Here is a 24856-nt window from a genome sequence, read left to right as displayed (position 1 = left end):
GAAAGAAAAATAACGCTTCCAGTGGTCAGAACCGAACCTAGGCCCCTCACGTTATGAAGACGACGTCAATTTCATTGCGCCATCCCGGCATGGTCGAGGCAGTCCGGAATTTCTTCTTTTTTTTTAAATGCAGAGCATTTCTTTAACTCACATGTAGCGTCCGATGTCCGTCCGCAACAGCTCAGCGCGCAGGCGCGCCCTCTCCCCCACTCCTCCTCTCCCGCATCACGCTACCCTCCTCGCTCTCAACAACAGGTCCGCACCCCTCCCCCTACACTATATAAAAAAATAATACTTACCGGCGCCAGGTTTCGATCCCACGACCCTGCGGGCGGAACGCAAGGTACATGGTGCTCTACCCACTGCGCCACAAAGCCGACACAGAATGGAAGGCTACGAACGAGCCTTATATCCTTGACTCATTCAAACTACGTCAAGAAGCTGCTGATACAACGCATTCACTACCTGTGGGCGGAACGCGAGGTACATGGTGCTCTTCCCACTGCGCCACAATACCGACACAGAGTGAAAAGCTACGAACGCACCTTATATCCTTGACTCATTCAAACTACGTCAAGAAGCTGCTGATACAACGCATTCACTACCACCAACTCCCCAAACACTAAACGTTAACGCAATACACCCACCCCCTATGAGACGCATTTACTCGAGTCCCCCTCGCGGGGAGATGGGCCCTTTTTTTTAAGGGGGGGGGGGTTCATGGACGTGCAAATTTAGACAGAAAAATTATGCACCCCTCCGTCTAACGACGACGATAGTTGAACGGGAAGCTTTTTTGTGCAAAATTAAATGGTAAAGGGCCAAAGTCCAAACCGTCTGCGAGTCAAAGACAAAATTCTGACAACAACCAATGAATACCTCACGTGAAAGTCTCGCGTTGAACCATCGTCGTCGTTAGACAGAGGGGTGCATGATTCTCTTCTGTCTCCTCCCCTTTAAGCCTCCTTTTATATGTCGTCTAGCAAAAACACGGGGCAAAAAAAAAAAACGAAAAAAAAAATCCTCGCTTACACAAAGGTTGATGAGCAGCGGCGGAAGAGGGCTGGAACGCACCCGCCGCAAGAAAGGCTCAAGGAGAAGCATTCCAGCCGAAGTGGAGTTCCCATACCGCAGCAAGCCTAAATTGCTTCTCCAGATTTCGGCTTCATTATATAAGGGGCCTCATATGAGGGCTGGAACTTATTATTTTTTAGTGATTCGGGATAATTTCTTCAGCAGCTTACAATTATATCGGCATACTAAGCAGGCTTAAGGCATGAAGTGCACAGGTCACATGTCTACGAGAAAACATTACCGACGGGGAATACGCCGTGCCTTTGACTGCATTGTTTGTTACTTTTTAGGTGCGGAGCACCTTAGGACCTCAGAATGTACGTGCGCGTCCGTACGCATAGCATTTACAATCGCGAAAAATCACACAGGCACCGGCAGGATTCAAGCCTGTGTCTGGTAAAACAGACAGAGTTAGTGTCAGTCGTCTTACCCACGGTGCTACGACCGTGAGTTAGTACCCGAGAGTCAAACGGCTTACTCCCTAGGCTGTAACGGTGCTGAGTGCATTAGGATCTCCCAATTTCCCCCCGCGTCCATCCGTGCGCACACTACCATGAAGCGATTTAGGGAATAATCAATGTGCAACTCACGGCTCAAATCGAATGATGGTTGGGGCGCAAATCGGATGTCACTCGGGGCGCAACTTTGATGTCATTTCGGGTCCCCGTACTCCGCACCCTCGCCATCATCCACGGAGTGGAGATGCTGCCATTTTTGTCATCCTGGTCTGTTGTGTAGAATAACTAAATATTTTACCTTATACGCACTACACAGGTCGCTTTTACTCTGGTATATGATTCTAAGGTATACGCCATCGACAAAGCTGCGGAAAAACATGCTTGGACGTTTGTAGTCTTGGTACCGCTGCGGTGCTTAATTGGGCCTACAGATGCGTTTCGTACATCGAGGCAAAACCCAGAAATCTTGTGTCCGTAAAGCAGTTGTAGAGAATGCTGAAATTAGTGCGTTATATTGAAAAGTAGGAGTGAATATAAAATAACGGAACGGCCAGGCTAAGCAGGCACATGCACCACTGTGTACGAAGTTTATGTGCACGCTGGTGTGTTTTTACATCTGTATATTCAGGAGTGTTTGTGCGTGTTAACGACGTATTTTGCAAAATTGTTTTGCCCGTAGTGTTTCAATATATTCAACTCCACAAAGACACTTCTTTGCAGATGCAACACATCATAAAATTCTTATTGAAAAACTGCAGTGTTATGGCATCCGTGGAAACCCTTTGGAATTACTACAGTCATATTTGCAAGGTAGAACGCAATCTGTTCACATAAATAGTGTTAAATCACCTTATTTGCCAATATAATGTGGTGTCCCGCAGGGTAGTATTCTAGGTCCGCTTCTTTTCAATGCATATATAAACGACATAGTAAATATAGATTCCGCTGTAAAATTTATTATATATGCTGATGACAGCACTATCCTTGTATCTGGAAAAGATGTAAATGCTGCTGTACTTAAATGTAATGAAGTTCTTTCTGAGTTATCTACCTGGTGCTATAGAAATAAACTAAAAGTCAATCTAAGTAAAACGAAAGCTATTATATTCCGCTCTAGAAATAAAACTGTTCCACACCATGATGCTATAACGTTTGAGCAGCAGATTGTAGAAATAGCACCAGAACATAAAATATTAGGAGTATACTTTTCTTACAATTTCAGTTGTAATGCCCATGTTGATTACCTTTGCAAAAAACTCTCCTCAATCACGGGAATTTTATCGCGCTGCCACTCATTATTGCCTCAAAAAATTCAGTTTCAAATATATTATGCCTTATTCATGTCCCATATAAATTACTGCTGCCTAGTTTGGGCAACAACAACCAAAACCAATATAAACAGGCTTCTTGCAAAGCAAAAAAAAGTTCTCCGTACAATTGGAAATCTAGACCGCATGTGCTGCACAAAGGAGGTATTTTCAGCCTTTAAAGTTATCCGCCTGGACCACACCTATGACTACAGACTTTTACATGCAATGTATTTTTCACCGCCTAGTGTCACCACATTCATAAAGCAACTTGCTTCACTAAATTGTCGCGACGTTTCTATACACACCAGAAACAGGGACATATGGTTTGTGCCATATTTCCATAACAATTATAAATTACAGTCCCTTGCTCATAATGTACCGAGCATATTAAACCGATACCTTCACAAAATCGGATACACCAAACGTGAGCTTACTGCGCTGTTCTGTAAAGTATAAATACCGCATTTTTTAATGTTTTTTTTTGTATGTTTACGTCCATTTTATTGTAAAAAAGTTTTTTTTTGCATGTCTGCGTTTTATGGCATTATATAACACTGTGATGATATGATTACACCTCGTTGTGTTTTTTCGCTAGCATTGTGTTAAGCTGTGTTGCTATTGCGTATAATGCTGTGTATTGTTGATATGCCATTACAGGCGCGCTTATGTATGTGTTCATGTGTATGTATATGTGCATGTATATATATGGGTATATATATATATATATATTTATATATATATATATATATATATATATATATATATATATATATATATATATATATATATATATATATATATATATATATGTGGATTTGTATATATGTATGTGTATATATTTTAACTCATGTTTAACCAACGTTTACTCAATGATTTTCTTTTTTTTCTCTCTTACCTTCCATCCCTTTCTTTTTTCTTTTTTTTTCTTTCCGGTGTGTTTCTTTGCCCGCCTGCTATCAAGCACTGTACACTGGTGTGTTTACGCTATTTACGCTGGCTGCTATGTAATGGAACGGTTCCCTGTCCTTCGTCAAGCTGATTCACAGCTTTTAGTCAGGGAACCGTCCAGAATTCATTCTGGAAATAAAATATTTGATTTGATTTGATTTGATATTCAGTTACGGCAAGGAAAGAAAAAACTTATGAATTGGTAACCTGGTGTCCACACGCATACGCACGTACGCGCACACACAGACGCACGCACGCACGCATGCACGAACACCCACGCATGTTTACACACACACACACACGCACACACACTCACGAACACACACAAAAGCATATTAATACGAACATAACATTCGTGTCGCCCAATTAACCTAACTAGCGTTTGAACCGACGCACAGGAACAACTGCAGGCGCCTAATGCGATAACGAAATCTGTGATACAACAGCGCTAACAGCTCTTCCTTTAAAAGTAACACTTCTGCTTTGAAATTTTCGAAAAGTAGTAATTACGTATTTATTTATTTATTTTACATTCATGAACCAACGGTACTGAAGGGGCAGTGGTACAGCTTATGTGTCTTCAAAGAACAATGTTTAACAGGTTTTTTTGCATCTTTGCTACGACATCTGTGCTACGGCACTGTGCTACGACCACCCTAATCTGTACACAACCGAGCGCTTTATTTCATATCGTCATATTCCTTTTACTTATCGCTGTTACCGTCTGTCTGAGCGTTCGCGTATTACGTAGAGCTATAGTTTCCGGTCCCATGGCTGTAAACATCCTCTTTGTACATGGGATCAAAATATTGCGAAACATGCCTAGGAGAAGACACCGCAACAAAAAATCTATTTCAAAGTCCAAATGGCACTTTTACTGGCAGCACCATCCTAGCGATGTTAACAAATACGATTCTCCTTCCCTTCAAAAACAACTCAGAGAGTACACTGATAGTCCGTTTTTTTTCGTCGGTGTTCTTTAGGGCTCGAATTGTTGTTACTAAAACACGGGACAGATCAATAGCGTTTCTCAGCGACTTACCTAGAGCGCGTGTCGTCGCCTTTCCACCTAGTCTGAAGAGCCACTGTCGACCGGAAGCTCATGTCAGCACATCTGGATATGATGCTGGCACCCATTCGCTCTTTGAAAGTTTTTAAAATTAATTAATTAGTCATGTTTAGTTCAGAACACTTTAGGAGCTCGCCTTGTCGGAGTATCTCGCTCTCTGGACCCACGTAGAGCAACAGGGCGTTCTCTTGTAGCGCTGTCGTGGCGGCGTACCCCAGAGGCTTCGAAAGCCCAGCAGAGGCTTCGAAAGCCCAGCCCAGAAAGGGCGTACACTATGACGTGTCTTTCTCGTTCCGAGCAACGGTTGCCAAGATTACGGCCAACGCTGGAGTTTTTTTGTTCAGACTTGGTCAATCTCCCTAAGTCGGTTTGCTTAGCTTGACAAGCGTGTGGCGGGGACGCTGGGCGGTCGACGCGAGGCACGCACAGACGAGCGCTCAGATTTTTCGTTGCTTTTTTTACTGCAAGACCCTTCCCAGAACATGAGAGATCTTCGCCAACAAAGTTTACGCCAACTCGGCCTATACCCCTGATGTGATTTCGAAGTGGGCGAGCCCAAGGCGTGCCTCCTTACTCAGGTGCCCCCACTGTGGCCGCAACGAAACACCTAACTTGTTCCACCTTATTGGGTCATGTGCAGCCTTCTGAGACGGTCGTGCGCAGTTGGTCACAATCGCCCTGGTTCTGACGTCGGCGTTAGAGCATGATTGATTGATTGATTGATTGATTGATTGATTGTAGGGTTTAATGCGCCGACGCAACGCAGGCGATGAGGCGCGCCGTAGTGGAGGGCTCCGGATTAATTTTGACCACCTGGGGTTCTTTAACGTGCGCCGAAATCTCGTCCACACGGGCATTTTTGCTTTTCGCCTCCATCAGAAAAGCGACCGCCGCGGCCAGGAATCGAATCCACGAACTCGTTCTCAGCAGCGCAACGGCTTAGCCACTGAGCCACCGCGGCGGGTGGCGTTAGAGCATGTCGAGTATGTTAGGGACAGCCCCTAAATGTTAGATTACAAACAGACCTTTTGCCCTAAAATTGGTCTCTATAAAATGGTTAACGGCTGAATGACTACCCTTTTCATGTTATCCAGTCACAAATGAACACCGGTGCGCTTCCGTCTTGCCACACCAACCATAATGTCGCTACAAAAACTATGCCGGACACCCTCTCCCCTCAGGGGAAGAGGCCAGGGTGTGTGCGTTGCTCCAACGGGACCTCGAGAGAGAGCTGCTATGATAATTAAACTTGAACATTACCTAGACAGGTGTGCTACTAATTACTGACATCTTTCCCAATCCTGTTTTCCATTCTTTACCCACAGAGCTTTTTAGTCTTCCCTCTGCATTAAAGTCATTAATTAATTCATTCATTCATACTCCCGGGCGATCGCTCCAATTTCGGCCAGTCTCCTTAAGTGTGTGTGCTTGGATTAACAAAACTAATTGATGAAGCAAAATACAGAGACGAGCTAGTTGGTGCACATCCATGAGTGAAACTCAAGTGCAAACTGACACAGGGACGAGAAACTGACACAGGGTGTCGTTTCCCTTTCCCTTCCCTGTGTCAGTTTGCGCTTACGTTTAAGTAATTGATGAATGGCTTGACAAACTTGGCTTTACAAGCTTGGCTTGACAAGCTTGGCTTGACTGCGCAGGGGACGCCAGGAGGCCCGCCGGGGTTTCCAGGGGCACAGGGGAGGCCCGCGCTAACGTGCGCACGCTCACCTGCGCTCATTCGGCTATTTTTTATTTATTTTGATCTTAGGACAAAAAAATTACGATTAGCTCATCATGTTCGCTTTTAAAAAAACGAAATTGACTTCATTTTGAGTGACAACACAGGTATTGTGCAGGACGTGGAGGTACTAGGCAAGATTCGTTGCAGTTATCACATGGTGGTTAGGTGCTAAGTAAGGTTAAATCTCAAAAATGAAAAAAGGAAAGTTGTAAAAAGTCGGAAAGTTGTAAAAAGTCTAAAACCCAGCATCAAGACAGTCGGAAGCAGGGCGCAGGAGTTTAAAATAACCCTTCAGAAGAAATTCACGCATCTAGACGATAAGAACGAGGACAGTGTTGACGTTAATGACAACGGAAAAACAGCAATGACAGTCAGCAGCGGCTATTGAAGGAGGAGACTGTAGCAAACAAACTGCAAAATTAAGCCAGAAAGAAAGTAGCTTATTGCGAAGCGTCAGAAGATGAAATTGTCGAGTACGTTGGGTCAAATTAAGCTAGCGGAGCTTTCAAAATTGATAAACAGAAGTAAAACAAATGACATTCGTGCATACAACATGGCGGCCATCGAGGAAACGTTGGAAAAAGTAGGTAGCTTGAAGGCAGCAAGGAAGAAGCTAGGTATTGGCCAAGACAGAATCAGAATGTACGCACTTGAGATGAACAGTGTACCATTACGCATAATACGGACGAGATTATAAAAATAGCGGAAGGATTTTACACCAGGCTATACGCCAGTTACGCTTGACCAGAGGAAACTGCCGAGACTACAAGCTTAGCTTGCGATGTTCCACAGTAACTAAAGAGGAAGGAGAAAAGGCTCTTAAGGGCATGAAAAGAGGTAAAGCTGCACGGGGTGACGGCATAACCATAGGCCTTCTACGGGAGGGTGGAGATGTAATACAAGAAAAGCTTGCTGGACTTTTCTGAGAATATTGGAGTACTTTAGAGGTACCGAAAGCCTGCAAAAACGCCAACATCGTTTTAATTGACAAGAAGGGAGTTAACAAAGATCTTAAGAACTACAGACCAATCAGCCTTCTGTCTGTTGTATACGAGCTCTTTGCCAATATAATAATCAATCGCGTGACTGACAGCCTAGACTTCTAGTAACGCAGGGAACAGACTGGGGTTAGAAATTATTAGAAAAATAGAAAATAGAAAAATGCGCAGATTGCAACAAGCCGTTATACATGACATTTATAAACTATGAAAAAGCGCTTTATTCAGTTAACACAGCCGCAGTTATGGACGCCTTAAAAAACCAAGGAATATAGGACACCGACATAATACTCCTAGAGGACATAAATGAGGAATGCATAGGCAGAATTACCTTGCACAAGGAAAGTGATGGATTCCCGATCCGCAACGGAGGGCGACGAAGAGATACCATCCCACCAAAATTGTTCATAGCATGACTGGAGAGTGCATTCATCAAGATTGACTTGGAAAACGTAAGCTTAAGGATAAACGGGGAATACTTGAGCCATTTAAGGTTTACAGACGACATAGTCCTGTTCAATGAATCTGTAGAACAGATTCAAAAAATGGCCGAAGAACTACAATCAGAGAGCTTCGCTGGGGGGCTAAAAGATAAATATGAATAAACTACAGTGAAATGATTAATCAGCATGCTGAACGCGTCTTTTTTAGCATAGGTGACGAAACACTCGAACAAGCAGCAGAATAAAACTACCTTGGCCAGATTGTCCGTGCAGATCCTGACCACGAGAAAGAAATCCAGCGCAGAATAGGAATAGGGTGGGGCGCATTTGGCAAGAACTCGCAACTAATGAAAATTAAGCTACCTCCATCCCTGATAAGAAAGGTATTTGACCTATGCGTCCTATCGGTGATGACATACGGAGCGGAAGCTTGGCACCTTACTAAACAATTATAATGCAAACTTTGGTCCGCCCAACGTGCCATGGAGCGAATAATGTAAGGAGCAACGTTTAGGGATAAACAACGACCAACCTGGATTAGGGAGCAAAGTGGGATAGAGGGTATCATGGTTCGCGTTAAGAAAAAAAATGGGCTTGTGCTGGTCATGTGGTACAATGAGCTGACGACATATGGGCCGCAAGGGCCACATAATGGACACCGAGAGACGGGACTAGACGAAGGGAAGACCGTTAACTCGATGGAGAGACGAATAAGGAAGTTCGGAAGTAAAGAATGGATGCGGGCAGCGCGGGACAGAAGCGGGTGGAGGTCAGTGGGGGAAGCCTTCATCCTGCAGTGCACCTAAATAGGCTGTTGTTGATTATGATGATGATGATGATAATGCCTTATGGAAAACTTTCACTTAAAAAATACGTGCTCCAGCACGCATCTTATGACCAGCTTTGGCTGGTGCAGAGAGCCCAAGTAGCCGGACAGACTCATGTCCTGGAAGAAGGACTCTACCCCAGGGCTGACTGCTTTAGAAAGACGTTTATTGCTCCTCCTCCTCGTACCTCTTTGATATTTTTGCATGCTCCGCGCTTTATCAACCCTTGCCAAAGTATAATATTGTGAACTAAAAACTTTTAGGAATCACCTTGATGAAAAATCTGTGTTAAAGCAAAAAAGCATTGGTTAACTCTTGTAAAAAGTCTGATGCATTATAAGTAAACCGGAAAAGATGTCCTCTTCAGTATATCTTTTTTTTTCAGTTTCCTTAAAATATTAGACTTTTCACATAATAAAGATTCGTTTTCGCTTTAATTCCGTTTTGCATAAAGCTTCCAGGAGAGTTTTAGGTTCCCGTGTTGAGAACAGTACTGAGGGCTCACCTAGGATACCAAGGGGTCTCGTCTTCTTTCTGCCTCAGCAAAAATATTATCCTCGAAGCAACCTGATTTGAAATTCAAATCTATTTCTCCACTCCAAACTGATAAATATTCACTTATCCCCCTAACTATTGCCCAGTCCACCAGTTTTTCGGCAAAAACCTTTAACCAAAACACGGCGCATACAAGTAAGCTGAGACACAACACACCTTTTTTGACGCTCTCTGGCCTAGAAGCGCTTGCGCCACTAAATAACACAACCATTCAAAGTTTCAAAGTTTCAAAGTTTCAAAGTTTATTTCAAAAATGCAATAATGTGTTATTACATAATGTAAGTATACAAGAGAAGGTCCCAAGGTAAGAAACCGTGGGCGGGACCTCCTATGCTTCTACACCATAAAGGGCGAGCATATAAAAAGACGTAATCGGAATTCAGCAATCCATTAGCACGTAACGGAAAAAAAAAATAGTGGGCGATACAGAAACACATCAAAAGCACACAATAGCAAAGTATACCTAGAATATGGGTCAACTGTGTATACTGCACAGACCAAATGAGAGCAAACAATTCAAGAAAAAGAAAAAAAAAATTTGAAAAAATAAAGTACAATACATTTTTGTTCGAAATAATTCATACATGGTTACATGCAAACAACAACAACAAAAAAACAAGATGCCAGAAGTGTTCTCCACAACCAAAACCGGTAGTAGTGGCATAGCCCAATTCCTTTTATTCCAATAAATGCATGCGTAAATGCTTTTTAAAGAAGAACAAGGATTTAGAGTTTTTAAGGTCAATGCTTAAAGTGTTCCAAAAGCTTATTGCGGAAAATGCGATAGTTTGTTTTCCATAATTTGTTCGTACTTTGGGTAATAACAGATTATTTTGAGATGCAAAACGTGTATTATTACGGTTGGACATTAAATGGGAAGGGAACATGTCTAGAACAAGGTCATTATTTATTGCACGAAATAACATGATGGCAAGACTATATGCATATAATTTAGAAAGGGGAAGAATATTCAATTGAGAAAATAAAGGCGACGACGGTGATAGACGAGGCGAGGAAGTAATGATACGCATGACCTGTTTTTGCATCTTTTCTAACGGGCTAATGTGAACATTGTATGCGCCTCCCCACGATGAAATGCAATAGTTTAAGTGACTGTGGATGAATGCAAAATATAGACAAGTGAGAGTTCGAACATTAAAGAAATGCCTTGCCCTTAGAAGTGCCCTTACTCCATAAGCAATTTTTTTGCAGGTAGCGGCAACATGAAAATGGAATTTTAGGTGCGTGTCTATAATAATACCCAGAAAAGAAGCCTTTTCATGTAACGGAATCGGTTGAGAATTGATATTCAAGGATGAGATGGCGGGCAATTTTCTTTGAGGGGAATAGAAGGGTACGAAACAGGTTTTCGAGACGTTGATGGAAAGTTTATTTGCATGACACCACTGCTCGAGGGAGAAGAGGTCCGATTGTAAATTAGAGATAAGGGAATCGATATCCTGATGGTGTGATAAAATAGTGGTGTCATCGGCATAAAGTATACAAGTGGAATAGGAGAGGCACAAAGGAAGATCATTAATGTAGGTTAAAAATAACAGGGGGCCTAGAATAGAACCTTGTGGAACACCCCTGTTTGTTATTACCCTAGCGGAATTGTGACTGTTGATGGAAACAATTTGATACCTATCTTGAAGAAAACTTTTTATAATTGTTAGACCTGGACCAGTTATGCCATAATATTCCAATTTTTTAAACAAAATGCTATGATCAATGGTGTCAAAAGCTTTCGAAAAATCTATTAGGACCGCTCCCGAGATGTTACCTTCATCGATGTAAGATTTAACCTTATCAGTAAAAGTAGCAATGGCAATGTCGGTTGAGAAACCTTTTCGGAATCCAAATTGGTTGGAAGTGAGAATATTAAACCTTTTGAAATACCTAGACAACCTTACCTCTAACAGTTTTTCTAGAATCTTGTCGAAAAAAGAAAGAATGGAAATTGGCCTATAGTTGTCCGGGTTTGTAGGATCACCTTTTTTAAATATAGGAACAACCTTAGCCCCTTTTAGACGCTGTGGAAAAATTCCGGTCTTAAATACACAGTTAAAAATGTGGCTCAGTACGTGCGATATAAGTTTACTAATAATAACAATATTTTTGCCATGAATACCATCTAAGCCAGGGCCTGTTACTTTTAGTGTGTTAAGAATAGACTCAACTTCCTGTGGACACGTGGGGTTCAAGAAAAAAGATTGCAAACTGCGATTGAAAGGCGGAGCATAATGCGAAGCCGTGGCGACAGGAACATTACGGAAGAAAGTTTCGCAGAAAGCATTTGCAATTTCTGCGGGTTCGGTGATAACGGAAACATCCTTGCGTAGAGTAATTACTCTGTCGGGTAGTTGGACCTTATTTAAAAATTCATTAAGTATTTTCCATTTTTTCTTTACGTCGAGTATCATCGACGTAACCATTATCATCGTTATAATCGTAGTCATCAACATCATTGTCTTCAGGGCCATCTAAACACATCGCTCGTGCTTTTAATCAATGCCAAGTTGTCACGAGTGGCTATCCGAAGTTTCGAGAAGTTTGCCCCTTTCCCCGCTTTTAGGCACGAGGGAATGTGGCGGTCGAAGTGGTCATTCTCGGCCACCCCGCTGACCAGCCACGCAAACCGGTACGCACCCAGTAATTACGGCAGCTCGCTCGGCCGTCGCAGGCCGTAAGGGGTCGAGTGCTTGACTTTCCAGCCACGTTCCAGTGCTCCCTCAGCATGCCCAATGACGACAGCGCGAGCAGACGGGCAACCTAACGACCCTTCCGCTCACGCGTATTGGCACACAACTCGGAAGCAAATACTCCTACTGTGCCGCTGCCCGGCTGATTATCACGCTACTGCGCGCAGGCTCCGTGCTGCTCGCGATGTAGGGATATCGGAACTGGCTGGACCAGGCCTAGGTCCTAATCCACGGTTACATTAATCAATGACACGGGTGGCTTGCGTGTGTTCATATATATATATATATATATATATATATATATATATATATATATATATATATATATATATATATATATATATATATATAGAGAGAGAGAGAGAGAGAGAGAGAGAGAGAGAGAGAGAGAGAGAAAGATAAAACTCACAAAGCGCGCAGAAATAGTCGGATACACAGCCAGAACCATAACAAACACGGTTTACTTACGTAGTGGCAACGGGACTTGCCTTCATCACAGTACAGTTACATGATTTTGCTGTCGCAAACATTTGGAACACATTTATTATATAGCTTTGCAGAAAGCTGTGCGAAGGAATGGAAAATGTTTCGGAAATGGAGAGTATGCATACAGTCGGGCTACGCCTATGTTACAACAACAACAAACCAAAAAAAAAAGGGGGGGGGGGGATAGCGAGAGAGAGAAAGGAGTCGTGTTAACAAAGCAGCGTTCAAGGTTGCACCATGACGGGTCAACGTATGCCGCGTGGGCTGCAAGTTCAGACAATGGGGGAAACTGGGCAACCATGGTTTTAAAAGAAAGGGAAGAGTATACAGTAAGGTATTCAGTGGCTGGGGAGACTGGTTGGGGCGGAAGCGAAGATGGGTGTGCCCCCGCGGATGAAGAGAATAGATACGGGGCACAAAAGAGCATTTCACAGAAGCTAGCAACTGAACAGGAAATAGGTAGGGTCACAAAGGGTTAAACATGAATAGATCACAAAAGGTTAAACATTCTTAAGTGGTGGTGGGAACGAGGCCTCCTTCCACAGGACAAATGGCATTGTTGAGCCGCATTAGGCTAATAAGCTGCTGTATTAGGAGAGTTTCTGCGAATTCTGATGGGAAACTCAAGGGTAGGATTAATGAACATAGTTATAAAAATTACCGAGTCCAGGATTCCTGTCCAAGCGCCCCTAGTTCTCAAAGCTGCCACCACGTGCCGTAGCAGAATGGAATTTTGCCTACACGGGCTATTTTCCCTCATTCTTCTCGGGGCGGTCGCGGCGTTCGACGGGTTTGACTGTCAAGTGCGACGGCGCAGTCAACTCCTTCTCCTCAAGTTAATTGTTCGTCTGTGAGCGGGGAGTCACTTCAATAGAGTTCCCCCGCGACTATTGTGGGATGGCAAGAGGATGCCTCAGAATAGTTGAAGCTTGAGCCGGTTGGTGCAAAAGTTGGGACGAAGCGAAGACGAGACACACACAAGCGCTTTGTGCTTGTCTCGTCTTCGCTTCGTCCCGTTCATTGCGCTGCCCTCTACTCTGAAAGCGGATGCCCTCTGCGTTAGGATTTTGGCGGAACTTGGAAAGGTTGTCCGCTGCGAAGTAATTCACGACAACTACTAGATATACGGCTTATGTCTATCTACGACGCTATTTTCCTCTTTATCGCACATTTCATACCACCAGAAAAAAAAAAAGCATTCGATAATAATTACTTATTTCGGACAGCTAGAACTGCGGAACGATATTTTCGAGTAAAAAAATGCTACGGCAGCAGCCGCCGTTTCTTTCTTCCGAAATTTGGTATTCTTGAATGGCTTTTGAGAAAATTCAAATTGCAGGGACGCATCTAATTACGTGAGCAGAAAGCATGAAATTTCAAAACGCGTTCAAAACAGTTCCTGCGAGCGATGTTCCCGGTGCGTCACCTTTACTACTTCAATGAAGTTCTGGAATTGATTCATTTTATGACATCATGACGTATCAATAATTAGTATTAGAATTCCTCTGTCACTGCTCATTATTACCTTTCTGCACGATGCGAACTCACGGACACACCACTAGAGATAAAGATTTGTAACTAGTGTTTCAACTAAGGGCTTAGCTTCCATATGAGTAATATTCTAGATATATTTATTTATTTATTTATAACTATCTCTCAGTTTCCTCGATAAGGCATTGAGTAAGGTAAGCTAAAAAAGACACAAGTACAAGTTTTAGCATGTGTAACAAGTAATGCGTGAACGGGGTATATAAAAATGAACGCTAAACATAAGAAACGCATAAAACAAACCTACACATAAATGAGGATCTCACCTCATGGCAGAACAAAAACTGCGATTCACTGCACGGATATCGCGTCTGATGAATATTAAATTTTACTGCATTTCCTGCAAGCGATGTCGATCGCATGAAGACTCCTAACCTTAGGTGGCTTCATTAATTTATGTTGTCGGTCGCCCTCCAAGCCCGTGGTAATCGCGAGAATTATTCGTTTTAAAAGTATCCACATATACTGTTTTCTTTTCCGTTTTTCTTGTTTTTCTAGAAATAAGAATTCCCGTTGCCAACACGCCATTTACCACAGCAGAACGCCTTTGAGGCGATATAAGAATAACAAGGACACTGCGCTAACATGAGTGTTCACTGTATATGAACTCCGAAACGTATTGTAGAAAAATTCTGAATTTAAATCACCCCGAATATGGGTACTCCAGTTACAAGGCCGAATAAAATCCGCGAATTGGAGTGAATTGGTAAACATTCATGTTGGATACACATAAAGAAGTGCGGGGGTCACGAGCAATAGCGTTAGGTCAAAAGGAGGAAATCCCCGCTTCACGTTTTATGAGGCGCACCACAGTGGATTCCTCCGGATTAATTTTGAACACCTGGGGATCTTTAAAGTGCGCCGAAATTCCGGACACACGGTCTTTCTTGCTTTTCGCCTCCACTAGAAAAGCGGCCGCCGCAGCAGGGAATCGAACCCGCGTCCTTGTGCTTAGCAGCGCAACGCCTAAGCCCCGCTTTACCCACACCCTCTCTTTTCGGAATCGGCTTCCGAAACAACGACAGCGAGCCGCCTCATGACAAATACATTTTTTAGGCGAAGCTCATTTGAATATATAGTGTTTTTTTTGTATTTTGCATGTATGCAAACAAAAAGTTACGTATCTGAAGAGTGAGGCGTTCTTTACCGTGGGGCGTTCGAAAAAAAATGTCCCGGTGTAGGCATTATCAGTACACGGTCACCACCAATGTCACTCGCCGTTCTTGACCTCAAGCTTATGCGTCTCAACACTCGATCCGCACCATCAGTAGACTAGTTAATATGATGCACCGTCTGCTCATTCGCTAGAATTAAAAATAAAAGTGCGTGGATAAATGTATATGTCTTCCTTGAGGATGCCCATCGTCAACTTTCAACAGAAATTAAATTTGTTTACACCTTTCCGGTAAATTTGGCGCCACCTGCGTGTCACGTACCAAGACAAGCTTCGCTGGTAATCCACATTCACCTGGAATGTCTCGTGATTTTTCTTTTCGATTATTCCTCACAAAATTGGGAGCTATCAATCTACATTTAATCTACTATAACACTTACATGTTCCAGCGTGACCAATTCGACACTTACTGTTGCTGCAGACATACATTCTTACGCAGTAATATTACCACTCCAGGCACATCGGATAATCTAAAAAAAAAACAACTGCGCGCAAATTAACGGGGACAAAAACACACGAAGACAGCAGAGAACCCCGTTAATTTCCGCGCAGTTTTTTTTAGATGCATTATTACCAACTCGCCCAAATCTCAACCCTTTTACATCGGATAACTTGGAAACCCGCTCAAAACATTTTAAAAGTGTAGCTTTTCTGTGTGGACTCAACACGCAAACCCTTCTGTCCGTCTGGGGTGCAGGATGTGCCAGACTTTCCTGCATGCGAAAATTGTAAGAATAAAAGGCCCTGAACCTTCGTGTTTTAATACAAGAGCACTCATATCGGCCTTCCCAGGGAAATCGAGAAAACGGCCGCAGCAGCACTCAATTGTCGACGTTATGATTCCACAGCTCAGACGACAAGGACAGAAAGAAACACGCAAGACAGGCGCTAAGTACGACCGGCGCATGCGATTCGCATGCGACTGATCCGCCAAAACCCGTCCTAACAATCAGTCGTAACGATCAGTCGCATGCGAATCGCATCCGCCGGTCGTTCATGTGTCTATCACTTTAAACAAGTCCTCGCCAAAAACGAGCATCTGCAGTATCTGCGAGCTTCCAAAAAAAAGTGAAAGGTATGACATCATGAAAAGTATGTCATATATGTGGGCTTTTGTTTCCGTTCCATGGATGTATTATATATACATGGTGGTTTTGTCAATAAACTTTCAGCGCCTGTTTGGTGTCCTTTCTTTTATCTTTTTACTGGCCTAAAATAACGTAAAATTACGAGCAACAACAGTTGTAATAAACACGTTCGATTTGCGTGCTTTCAACTCCCATGTTAACAACGGGCGCGGATTTTGCTGCCTCAAACGCTCGCTCGAATACCTGTACCGAACCGCCCTGTACCAAAATGTCCTGTACCGAAACGTCCGTGTACCGAAAAGACCGTACCGAAACGCCCTGTACCGAAAAGACCAGGACCCCCGAAATGTCCGTGCACCGAACTGTCCGTGTACCGAAAAGACCGTACCGAAACGCCCTGTACCGAAAAGACCTAGACCCCCCGAAATGTCCGTGCACCGAAATGTCCGTCCACCGAAATGTCTGCGCCGAAATGTCCTACACTGAAATGTCCGGATCCCCATTTGAGTAAAATGCCACCTTTGAGCTGACACACAACGTTTTTCAAAACCATTTGATTGAAATGCCGTTTGAGACAAAAGAGCACGACTATCGACCTTTAAAAATCTCCAAGGCCTTTGAAACGCGAAAGCTTGTACTCTCGCACCCAGTTTGTTCGTGCCGATTTGCAATTATTTGCGAGTAAAACTTTGTTATTAAAGAGCTCGCTCATAATCACTTTTCTTTTGTTTTTGTTTACTATCACTTGGTCGACTACTAGAAAGTAGCTTAGACTCCCAACACCGGTGGTACGAAAAAAGAAAAAAAACTGCCTATGTTGTGCAAGTTTTCTGAGCCGCGGGATGACGTGCCTTCGAATATCTCTAAAAGTTCGTATGCACACGTGCTTGTGGGGTCGCAAATGATCGTCATTCAGCGGAATCAATGGGAAATTGGGTAGGCCCATTACCAATTGGTTCCTCTGTAGGACCCACACAACATGCAGTGAAGGTAAACTTTTGGCTGCGACCTGTCTGGTTGGGAGGCTACAAATGAAAAGCTATAATTACACTGCAAACAATGGTACAATAAATGGAGAAGCCGACGTTTCACAACCAGCTTTCTTTCTCAGGGGTGACTGGGGTCAGCCTGCTGCCGCGTCCGATAGCCTTTCATCGCGTTAGGTATCTCACAACGCCCCTCTCTGTCTAGCGCAGGCCATGCGTGTACACAAAAGTGAGAGTCCCAAGGTAGCGATTAAGGTATTGTGACGTTGTGCCACCAAGTTTTCGTTCTCGACGATGGCTGTCCCGACGAAGTCGTTTCTGTGGCCGGGTGCATGGCAGTGCTATAGCTATACATGCACCATGAGCTGACATAATCTCTTTAATGCACAACAAAGAGCCACCGAAGAAGCCCCCGAGGACACAATGACCAGTCTCATTCGCCCCAGTGTCGCCCATCTCAAGGAACAGGCTTGCTCCCTGCACCCTTCCGCGCGTCGCCGTCATACCTAAGGGCCTTAGTCATACCGATGGCGCCCCTTTCCAGGAATCGCTCCTTTTTCGCCCCGTTGGCCTCCACGGCTTCAAGCCGGGTATAATAACACTTCCGACATTGTTGGATGCAGACGTCTCCTCGCCTGCTCCCATTATAATAGGAAGGAACTTTTAATCGGCTGGTGTGGCGAGAGCTGCAACAGTTGTCTATAAGCTTTCGGCGCCCACTTTGCACAGTGGAAAAGCACAAATGGCACCCCCGATATAGGAGGTTCTCCAGCAACAACCCCCCCCCCCTCTCCCTGGTCAATCCCCTTAGCAACGCCACTGTAAGTGCGATCGCTGATTATTTTTGAGTAGAACCAGAGTCCTTCAATACACCGAATGCAACGACGACGGGGTGATAGAGAATATCAGGAAAGGCGAATGCACACGTGCTTTAATTAAAAGGCACTTTGGTTTCTTTCCTTTTTATTTTTTTTGTGACGGTTGAGGGGCTCATTAAACGCGGAAAGTTTGGTCTCTCTCTTGGTCTGTTTGTCAGCCTGTCTTTCTGTTCTTCGATTCAGCCGCCCGGCCAAAGTTAATGCAGAAGAGAGTTCTAAACAATTAAGTCCACTGGCAATGTCAATACTTGTGATTATTGTTGAGCCGAAAAAAAACATTAAGCATATTTGAAATAAAACACCAATACATAACATATATTTGCATTGTTCCTTAGAAAAATTCCAAATGAGTAGTCCTTGAGAAGTTAATTATCTGTACGTATGCTGCAGAAAACATTATTAAAAAGCATTTCCAACTTCTGATAAAACAAACAATGCAAACCCGCCGCAGCCCCTGCTAACAACGAAGCCGGGATGGAAGCGTGCGGCGATAAAAAGAGAGAGAGAGAGAGTAATTTATTGCATGGAAAGAAAACACAGAGAGGTCGGCCTGATCGTATAGTCTCTGACCTGCTACTTTGTGTGGGGGTGGGCAAGGGGGAAGAGCATAGATGGAGAGGGTGACAGGTATGACGAATATAATAGGTACATACCTTCCGTAATGCATTTCTAAAAACGCCTTGTTAAGCACTTGCGTTATAAAAAAAAACCAACGCATACAAATGCGGAATGCCGAGAAATTGCCCTACATCATTTAGCGGTCTAAAAAGGCACAGGTTCCTTTTCCCGCGCAGTGGCCCTCATATCCGCAGCCTTTGTCGTAGGGGATCCGCAAAGTGTGAAAATAAAATAGTTACTCTCACTGATTTTTGGAAAAAAAGCGATAATAAGTCGTCAAAACACGACCGAGGAAATACGGTGATACTGTCACTGATTTGTTATATAAAATACCTAATAAGTCACTACAAAAAGAATAATGAACAGTTAGGTTTTATAAATTCTACAAATATCCCAGCTAATATTCAACAAATAAACGAAAGTTTTTTTTTGGCAAGGCCGCCAACCAACTGCTGGCCTAAAATAACGCAGAACTGCGAACAAGAACATCTGTAATAATTAGGTACGAATTGCGTGCTCGCAACCACCACGTAAACAACGCGCGCAGCCTACAGCGCATGCCGGAATTCGCCTTTGTACCGAAACACCCGTGTCCCCAAAGGTCCGTGCCCCGAAACACCCGTGTCCCGAAAGGTCTGTGCGCCGGAAAGAGCGTACCGAAACGCACTGTACCGAAACGTCCTGCACCGAAAAGACCGGAGCCGACCGCGGAGGCTATGGGAGCTGTAGAGGATGCCGGCCACTACGAGAGAGGGCACCACACGTTCCAACTCTCTAACCTGGCATCAGACTCCAGACAAAAAGTGCCCAGTAACATTTTTCTGTGAACCAATCACGTGGAATTTTATGGCGTCTTGAAGTTAACATACTGTAGTACTCAAATCCGGGAGAGCAATTGGATATCTGATCTTGCAGCGACACAGTGCTCGATTTAAGAGAGCCAAGTGGTCAATTTTTCAGAGACTGCCCATAGACGCCATTGACAAAAAGTTATATGCCCAGGTAACACGCATCGTTCGAGTTACATGATTGAAAATATACAGTAATGGAGAGTAAAAGCTGTTCTGCATACAACCGGGAGAGCAATTAGCTCACTGGTTTGGGTGAGGAGCTATTGATTTTTCATTTTTCGCTCCCTTCAGTTACGGAGCGTCGCGCCGCCACACGCCGACAGCAGGCGCTGCTCTCCGCGGAGGCGCTTGGGCAGGAATCCTGGGTTCGGAAGCCGCCAATTTTAATCGAGGGATAAGCACGTTAGTTTTCCGTAACTTTCATTAATCCCAAGTGTGGCTGACCCAAACTTGTAAATGAGATAAGATTCCCTAACCTCGCGGTCGTGCTGCGTTTTGAAGGCGGGTTCTAAGATCGTTGCTTTAAGATGTTCAAATGCATGCCCGGGACTGTTCACATGTCTTGACAGGGGCAAATAAGGGCAGCTTTTTGCATGAGAGCGGTGATTATTGAACCGTATTCGGAAGGGCGTTTCAGTTTGGCCAATATATTGTTGCCTACAAAGAGTGCACTCTAGAAGATATAAGACATTAGCGGAGTCACAGTTAAAGTTACCTTTTATATTTACGTAGTAGTCTGAAGCCGTGCTAGTGGCGCGCTGTGTAGTGGTCATGTGTGGGCATACTTTACGCCGGGGTTTATTACAGGGCATGCAGCCAGTAGTTGCCGGTCGGTTGATACGAGAGTTAGTAAGAAAGTCACCTAAATTCTTATTACGCCGGTAGACAACGCGTGGTGGTTCGGGAAATAGGCTTTTTAAGCAGTCACTTTGCATTAGGATATTGTGATGTTTTTTTAGTACGGTTGACACTCTTGGAGCGGAGGATGAGTGGGTTAAAACTAAGTTAGTTTGCGGGTTCCCGTTCGGGGAACCCGAAAACTAACTTAAAAAAACTAACTTAACTAACTTAGCAAACTAACTTAAGAAAAAAGCCCCGATATATATATATATATATATATATATATATATATATATATATATATATATATATATAGATTGCGCATCAGAATGGGAAATTAGGCGCTTGTTGAATTAAGACAGACATGAGGATTGGCAGTCAAGAAAACCTCGAAAAGCACAGGGGAGAATCAGGGGAGAAGGTGGTAGAACATAGAAGCAGTTGAAGAATGTTTCGAGACAGACAGAAAGTGGTGAAATATATATATATATATATATATATATATATATATATATATATATATATATATATATATATATATATATATATATATATATATATATACATATATACATATATATAGAGAGAGAAAAGGTTCCTGGCACTAAGGTTAACTTTACTAGAGAAGTCAAACTGAAAAACAGGCCAATATTTATTCTAACGTTTCCACCGGGGGCCGGTCTTTTTCAAAGATCTTTGAAAAAGACCGGCCCCCGGTCGAAATGTTAGAAAAAATATTGTTATGTTTTTCAATTTGTCTTGTCTATCGTATATATATATATATATATATATATATGTATATATATATATATATATATATATAATGTTAGTAGAGACAGACACACACGAGAAAGACGTAGGAAAAATAAAAATACGTTTACTGACGTTTCAGGAAGAGGACTTCCTTTCTTCAGGAAGTCCTCTTATATATATATATTGCATATATATATATATATATATATATATATATATACATACATATATATATATATATATATTGCATTATTCCTATTGGAACCGTAGAAGCAGAGCCACCATTTTCAAGGCGGCTTTACCGCTTTCTCTGTTTGATTGCGCGAACGGAAGCGACATGAAATGTTTCCAGAAACGATGACACCTTTTCTTTTTTATATCTACATACTGCTCCTGATGTGTTTGCGTATTAAGCGCTAAGCTGTAATCCCCGAACGTTATCATTTTCTTTCTAATGAGTAGTTGTTGATCCTCCCTTATCCGTTCCGATATTCCGTACAAGTTCTGTATATTAAAACGGCATGTTAATACCCACGTGTACAAACACCACGTGTGCTCTTTTTATTTTATTATTGTTGATTTGTATCTGCAAAGTGGCAAGACTACTCGTCAGCCTTTATCATTTCGTTCCTATATATTCAGCGCGCTCAATCATCAAAGTTTACTCTGACGAAGACCGGACCCCGGTCGAAACGTTAGTTCAATCGTCGGTTTCATACGTGTGTCTACCCTCTCGTGCATATATATATATATATATATATATATATATATATATATATATATATATATATATATATATATAATCAGGGTGTCGAACAGGATCCGAAAACGAAACTGAACCGAAAAATGAAATAACGGTTACCGGTTCACGCCGAAAAGGTTCGACCCTCCGTTGCTGATATTGCACAGTGAAGACAATTCAGGTCTTTTTTTTTCTGTCATGTACCATCAACTTCGTACCCGACAATGGAACACTATCACGCTCTATGTAACAACAGTGAAAATGAATGAGCACCAATGTAGCAATGGTCTGTTGCTGCTGGAAGCGCGAGCGTAGTGCAAGCTGACCAAACGAAATGTCATTCTCGGCAGCTCTCACGGCATATAAAACGACTTTGCCCTTCCCCAGCTGCCACTTTATTGGAGCAATCAGGCTGCAGGAGTGCTCCACTGCGCAACAGCGAAAGCCAACACCCGATGTGTGCAAACTTTTTGCATTTCATAATTTGTTTAAAAGGTCCGACACCTGCAAATTGTTAATAGTTTACAAGTGTGACCGCAGGAGCTGCTCAGTGGCTAAGCCGTTTCCTGCTAACCACAAGTGGCGTCAATCTCCATTCCCCACGACCGTTTTTCTGAAGTAGATGGACATCGAGAACGTCCGTGTGTCGAGATTTTTATCCACGTATAATATTACCAGCTGGTTAAAATGAGCCTGCCGGTCTGCAACATAAGCTGCGCCTCGGACCAGAGATATATCACGGGGCATCAAGTGCGCAAGTTTTTTTGTAAATGTGTTTACACGGAAAACAACAAAAAAGAAAAGGCGAATCACGTTGTTTTAAAATATTACGCAAAAAGTAAGTAAAACCGAATAAGTAAAAAAGCACCCAAACGCGTATATTGCTCTATACTTTTCTTTGCACTGCCTTTCACAACCAAACGTGTCATCAATGCGAAGGAAGTGAGTTCCGTGGTCAGTTTTTGAGGACAGTACAGTGGACAAGTTCCGTTTTTTACAGATAAAAATAACAACAGATATGTCAGGGAAAACTGCTAAAGTGCGCACTTAATCCCTTGGCAAGGAACTGCAGCTCTCAGCCTTGACTTGGAAGCGGAAACAGTAATAAAGCAGATGACACGTGCAGAAAGGCAGGCCGGTACCTCACATTGCCCCATTCGTCCTTTTGGGAATCGCATAGAAAAGGAAGACGCAGCTCCTGGCATCAAGGGCATGGGGATCATTATCATTGTAACGGAGCCATCGCAATTAAAGAGAAGTTGGAGCAGGGGTCCCAAGTCTTCGTTTCCTGGTGGCGCAACCGCAACGAGGTGGTCGATCCGCAACATTTGGTGCCGAACCCCAAGGGAAAGCGAGCGGCTCCCAACGACGTGGACAACGGGTGACGGCGACGACGAGTTTCACTGAAAAACGGCCGCCACAGCACTTCGTCCTCATCGGAACCGCACACAGGGAGAAAACGCGCGGACCTGACTGCCTGCCAAAGCGAGTAAGCCGGACATTTTCGCTCAACGATGGACCGGCTGAAGGCGAAACGCGCTGCCAGGCGAGATTTCAACCGACACGACAGCACTCATCGATAGTGGCTGCTCTGACCGACTCACGCTCCGAAAGGTGCTGGACAAGCTCATGGCTAGTCGTAAGGACCTTACCAAGATCGACACCCAGGCCGAGGACGTGATTCCTGTCGAGGAGCTGGAAAGGGAGTACGAGTCGGCGGCGCATTACAACGACCAGACGATCGAGACTCTGACTCGCCTGATGTACCGGCTCGAGGAAATTAGCGTCAGCAGTATGGCGCAACCTGCCCCTTCGGCTGCGATTAACACGCCCCGTGCCCCAATGACGGTTCCATCCCAGATCTCTGGACCCCGTCTCCCATGCTCACAGACGTGTGTAGCCGGACGTCGTTTTGGGAGCAATTCAACGGCGCAGTCCACACCCACCGGGGTCTCACCGCTACCGACAAGTTTCATTACCTCCGAAACTACCGGTCGGGTGAAGCAGCAGCTGCCATCGCCGGACTGCCAACAACGGAGACGTGCTATGAGAGTGCCATCCAGCAGCTCCAGGACGGGTTCGGGGATACAAGCCGGATTACACACCGGCATTTCTGAATGCTCCGCGGGCTTCAGCACGTGCCATCTGCATCTGATACGAGAGAGCTGCGCTGTCTGTATGACTCCGTTCAGCTGAACATCCGCTGGCTGAACGTGTTGGACGTCCCAACGAGCAGATTCTCGGCGATGCTATGCGACATCCTGCTCGAGGTTTTGCCGGAAAAGGTCGTTGTGGCGTTTTACCGGCACGTCCTCCTCCAAAAGAAATCAATGGCCACGGCATCGTCTTCTGGTGAAGCAAACGTAACGACAGGCCACCAACTGGAGCAACTTTTGTGGTACTTGCAAATTGAGCTCCAGACGAGGGAGAGAAGTGCTCCCGTGGAAACTTCGGCAGACTCAAGCGACCCTCTCCAAAGTAACGGCCAGTCAACGTCGGTTCCGCACGCATCTCAAGCATCGATGACCGAAAGGAACGACTGCTTCTTTTGCAAATCGGTGAAGCACACTACTGAGAGAGAGAGAGAGAGGGGATCTTTAATGAAGTCTGGCGATGTTAGCTGGGCTAAAATGCCTAACTTGCTACGCCAGTTGATGACGTGATGAAGATGATGGCGATGATGTTCACGAAGTTGATGCGTATATATACGGCGAGTTATTCACAGCGACTGGTCTAGACCTGTGTGTTGCAGGTACTCTATCAGAGC

The 24856-nt window shown here is 43.9% G+C and overlaps 2 protein-coding genes across 2 annotated transcripts in view; one reads left to right on the top strand and one right to left on the bottom strand.

Annotated features, from left to right (window-relative positions):
* Window positions 1-24856, bottom strand: part of LOC144170743 (oxytocin receptor-like) — a 103656-nt gene that overhangs the window by 49983 nt on the left and 28817 nt on the right. The window lies entirely within an intron of this gene.
* LOC144168652 (uncharacterized) lies at window positions 8775-24206 on the top strand. The gene is made up of 4 exons (XM_077697597.1): window positions 8775-8810; window positions 11999-12064; window positions 23704-23881; window positions 23950-24206. Exons 1-4 carry the CDS (start codon window positions 8775-8777, stop codon window positions 24204-24206), a joined length of 537 nt encoding a protein of 178 aa, XP_077553723.1.

The sequence above is a fragment of the Haemaphysalis longicornis genome, unplaced genomic scaffold, assembly GCF_048455015.1.
Source record: "Haemaphysalis longicornis isolate Haplotype H1 unplaced genomic scaffold, Haemaphysalis longicornis Haplotype H1 scaffold_2, whole genome shotgun sequence".
Lineage (NCBI taxonomy): Eukaryota > Metazoa > Arthropoda > Arachnida > Ixodida > Ixodidae > Haemaphysalis > Haemaphysalis longicornis.
Note: the sequence above shows the minus strand (reverse complement) of the source record. Positions and strands in the feature narration are given on the sequence as shown.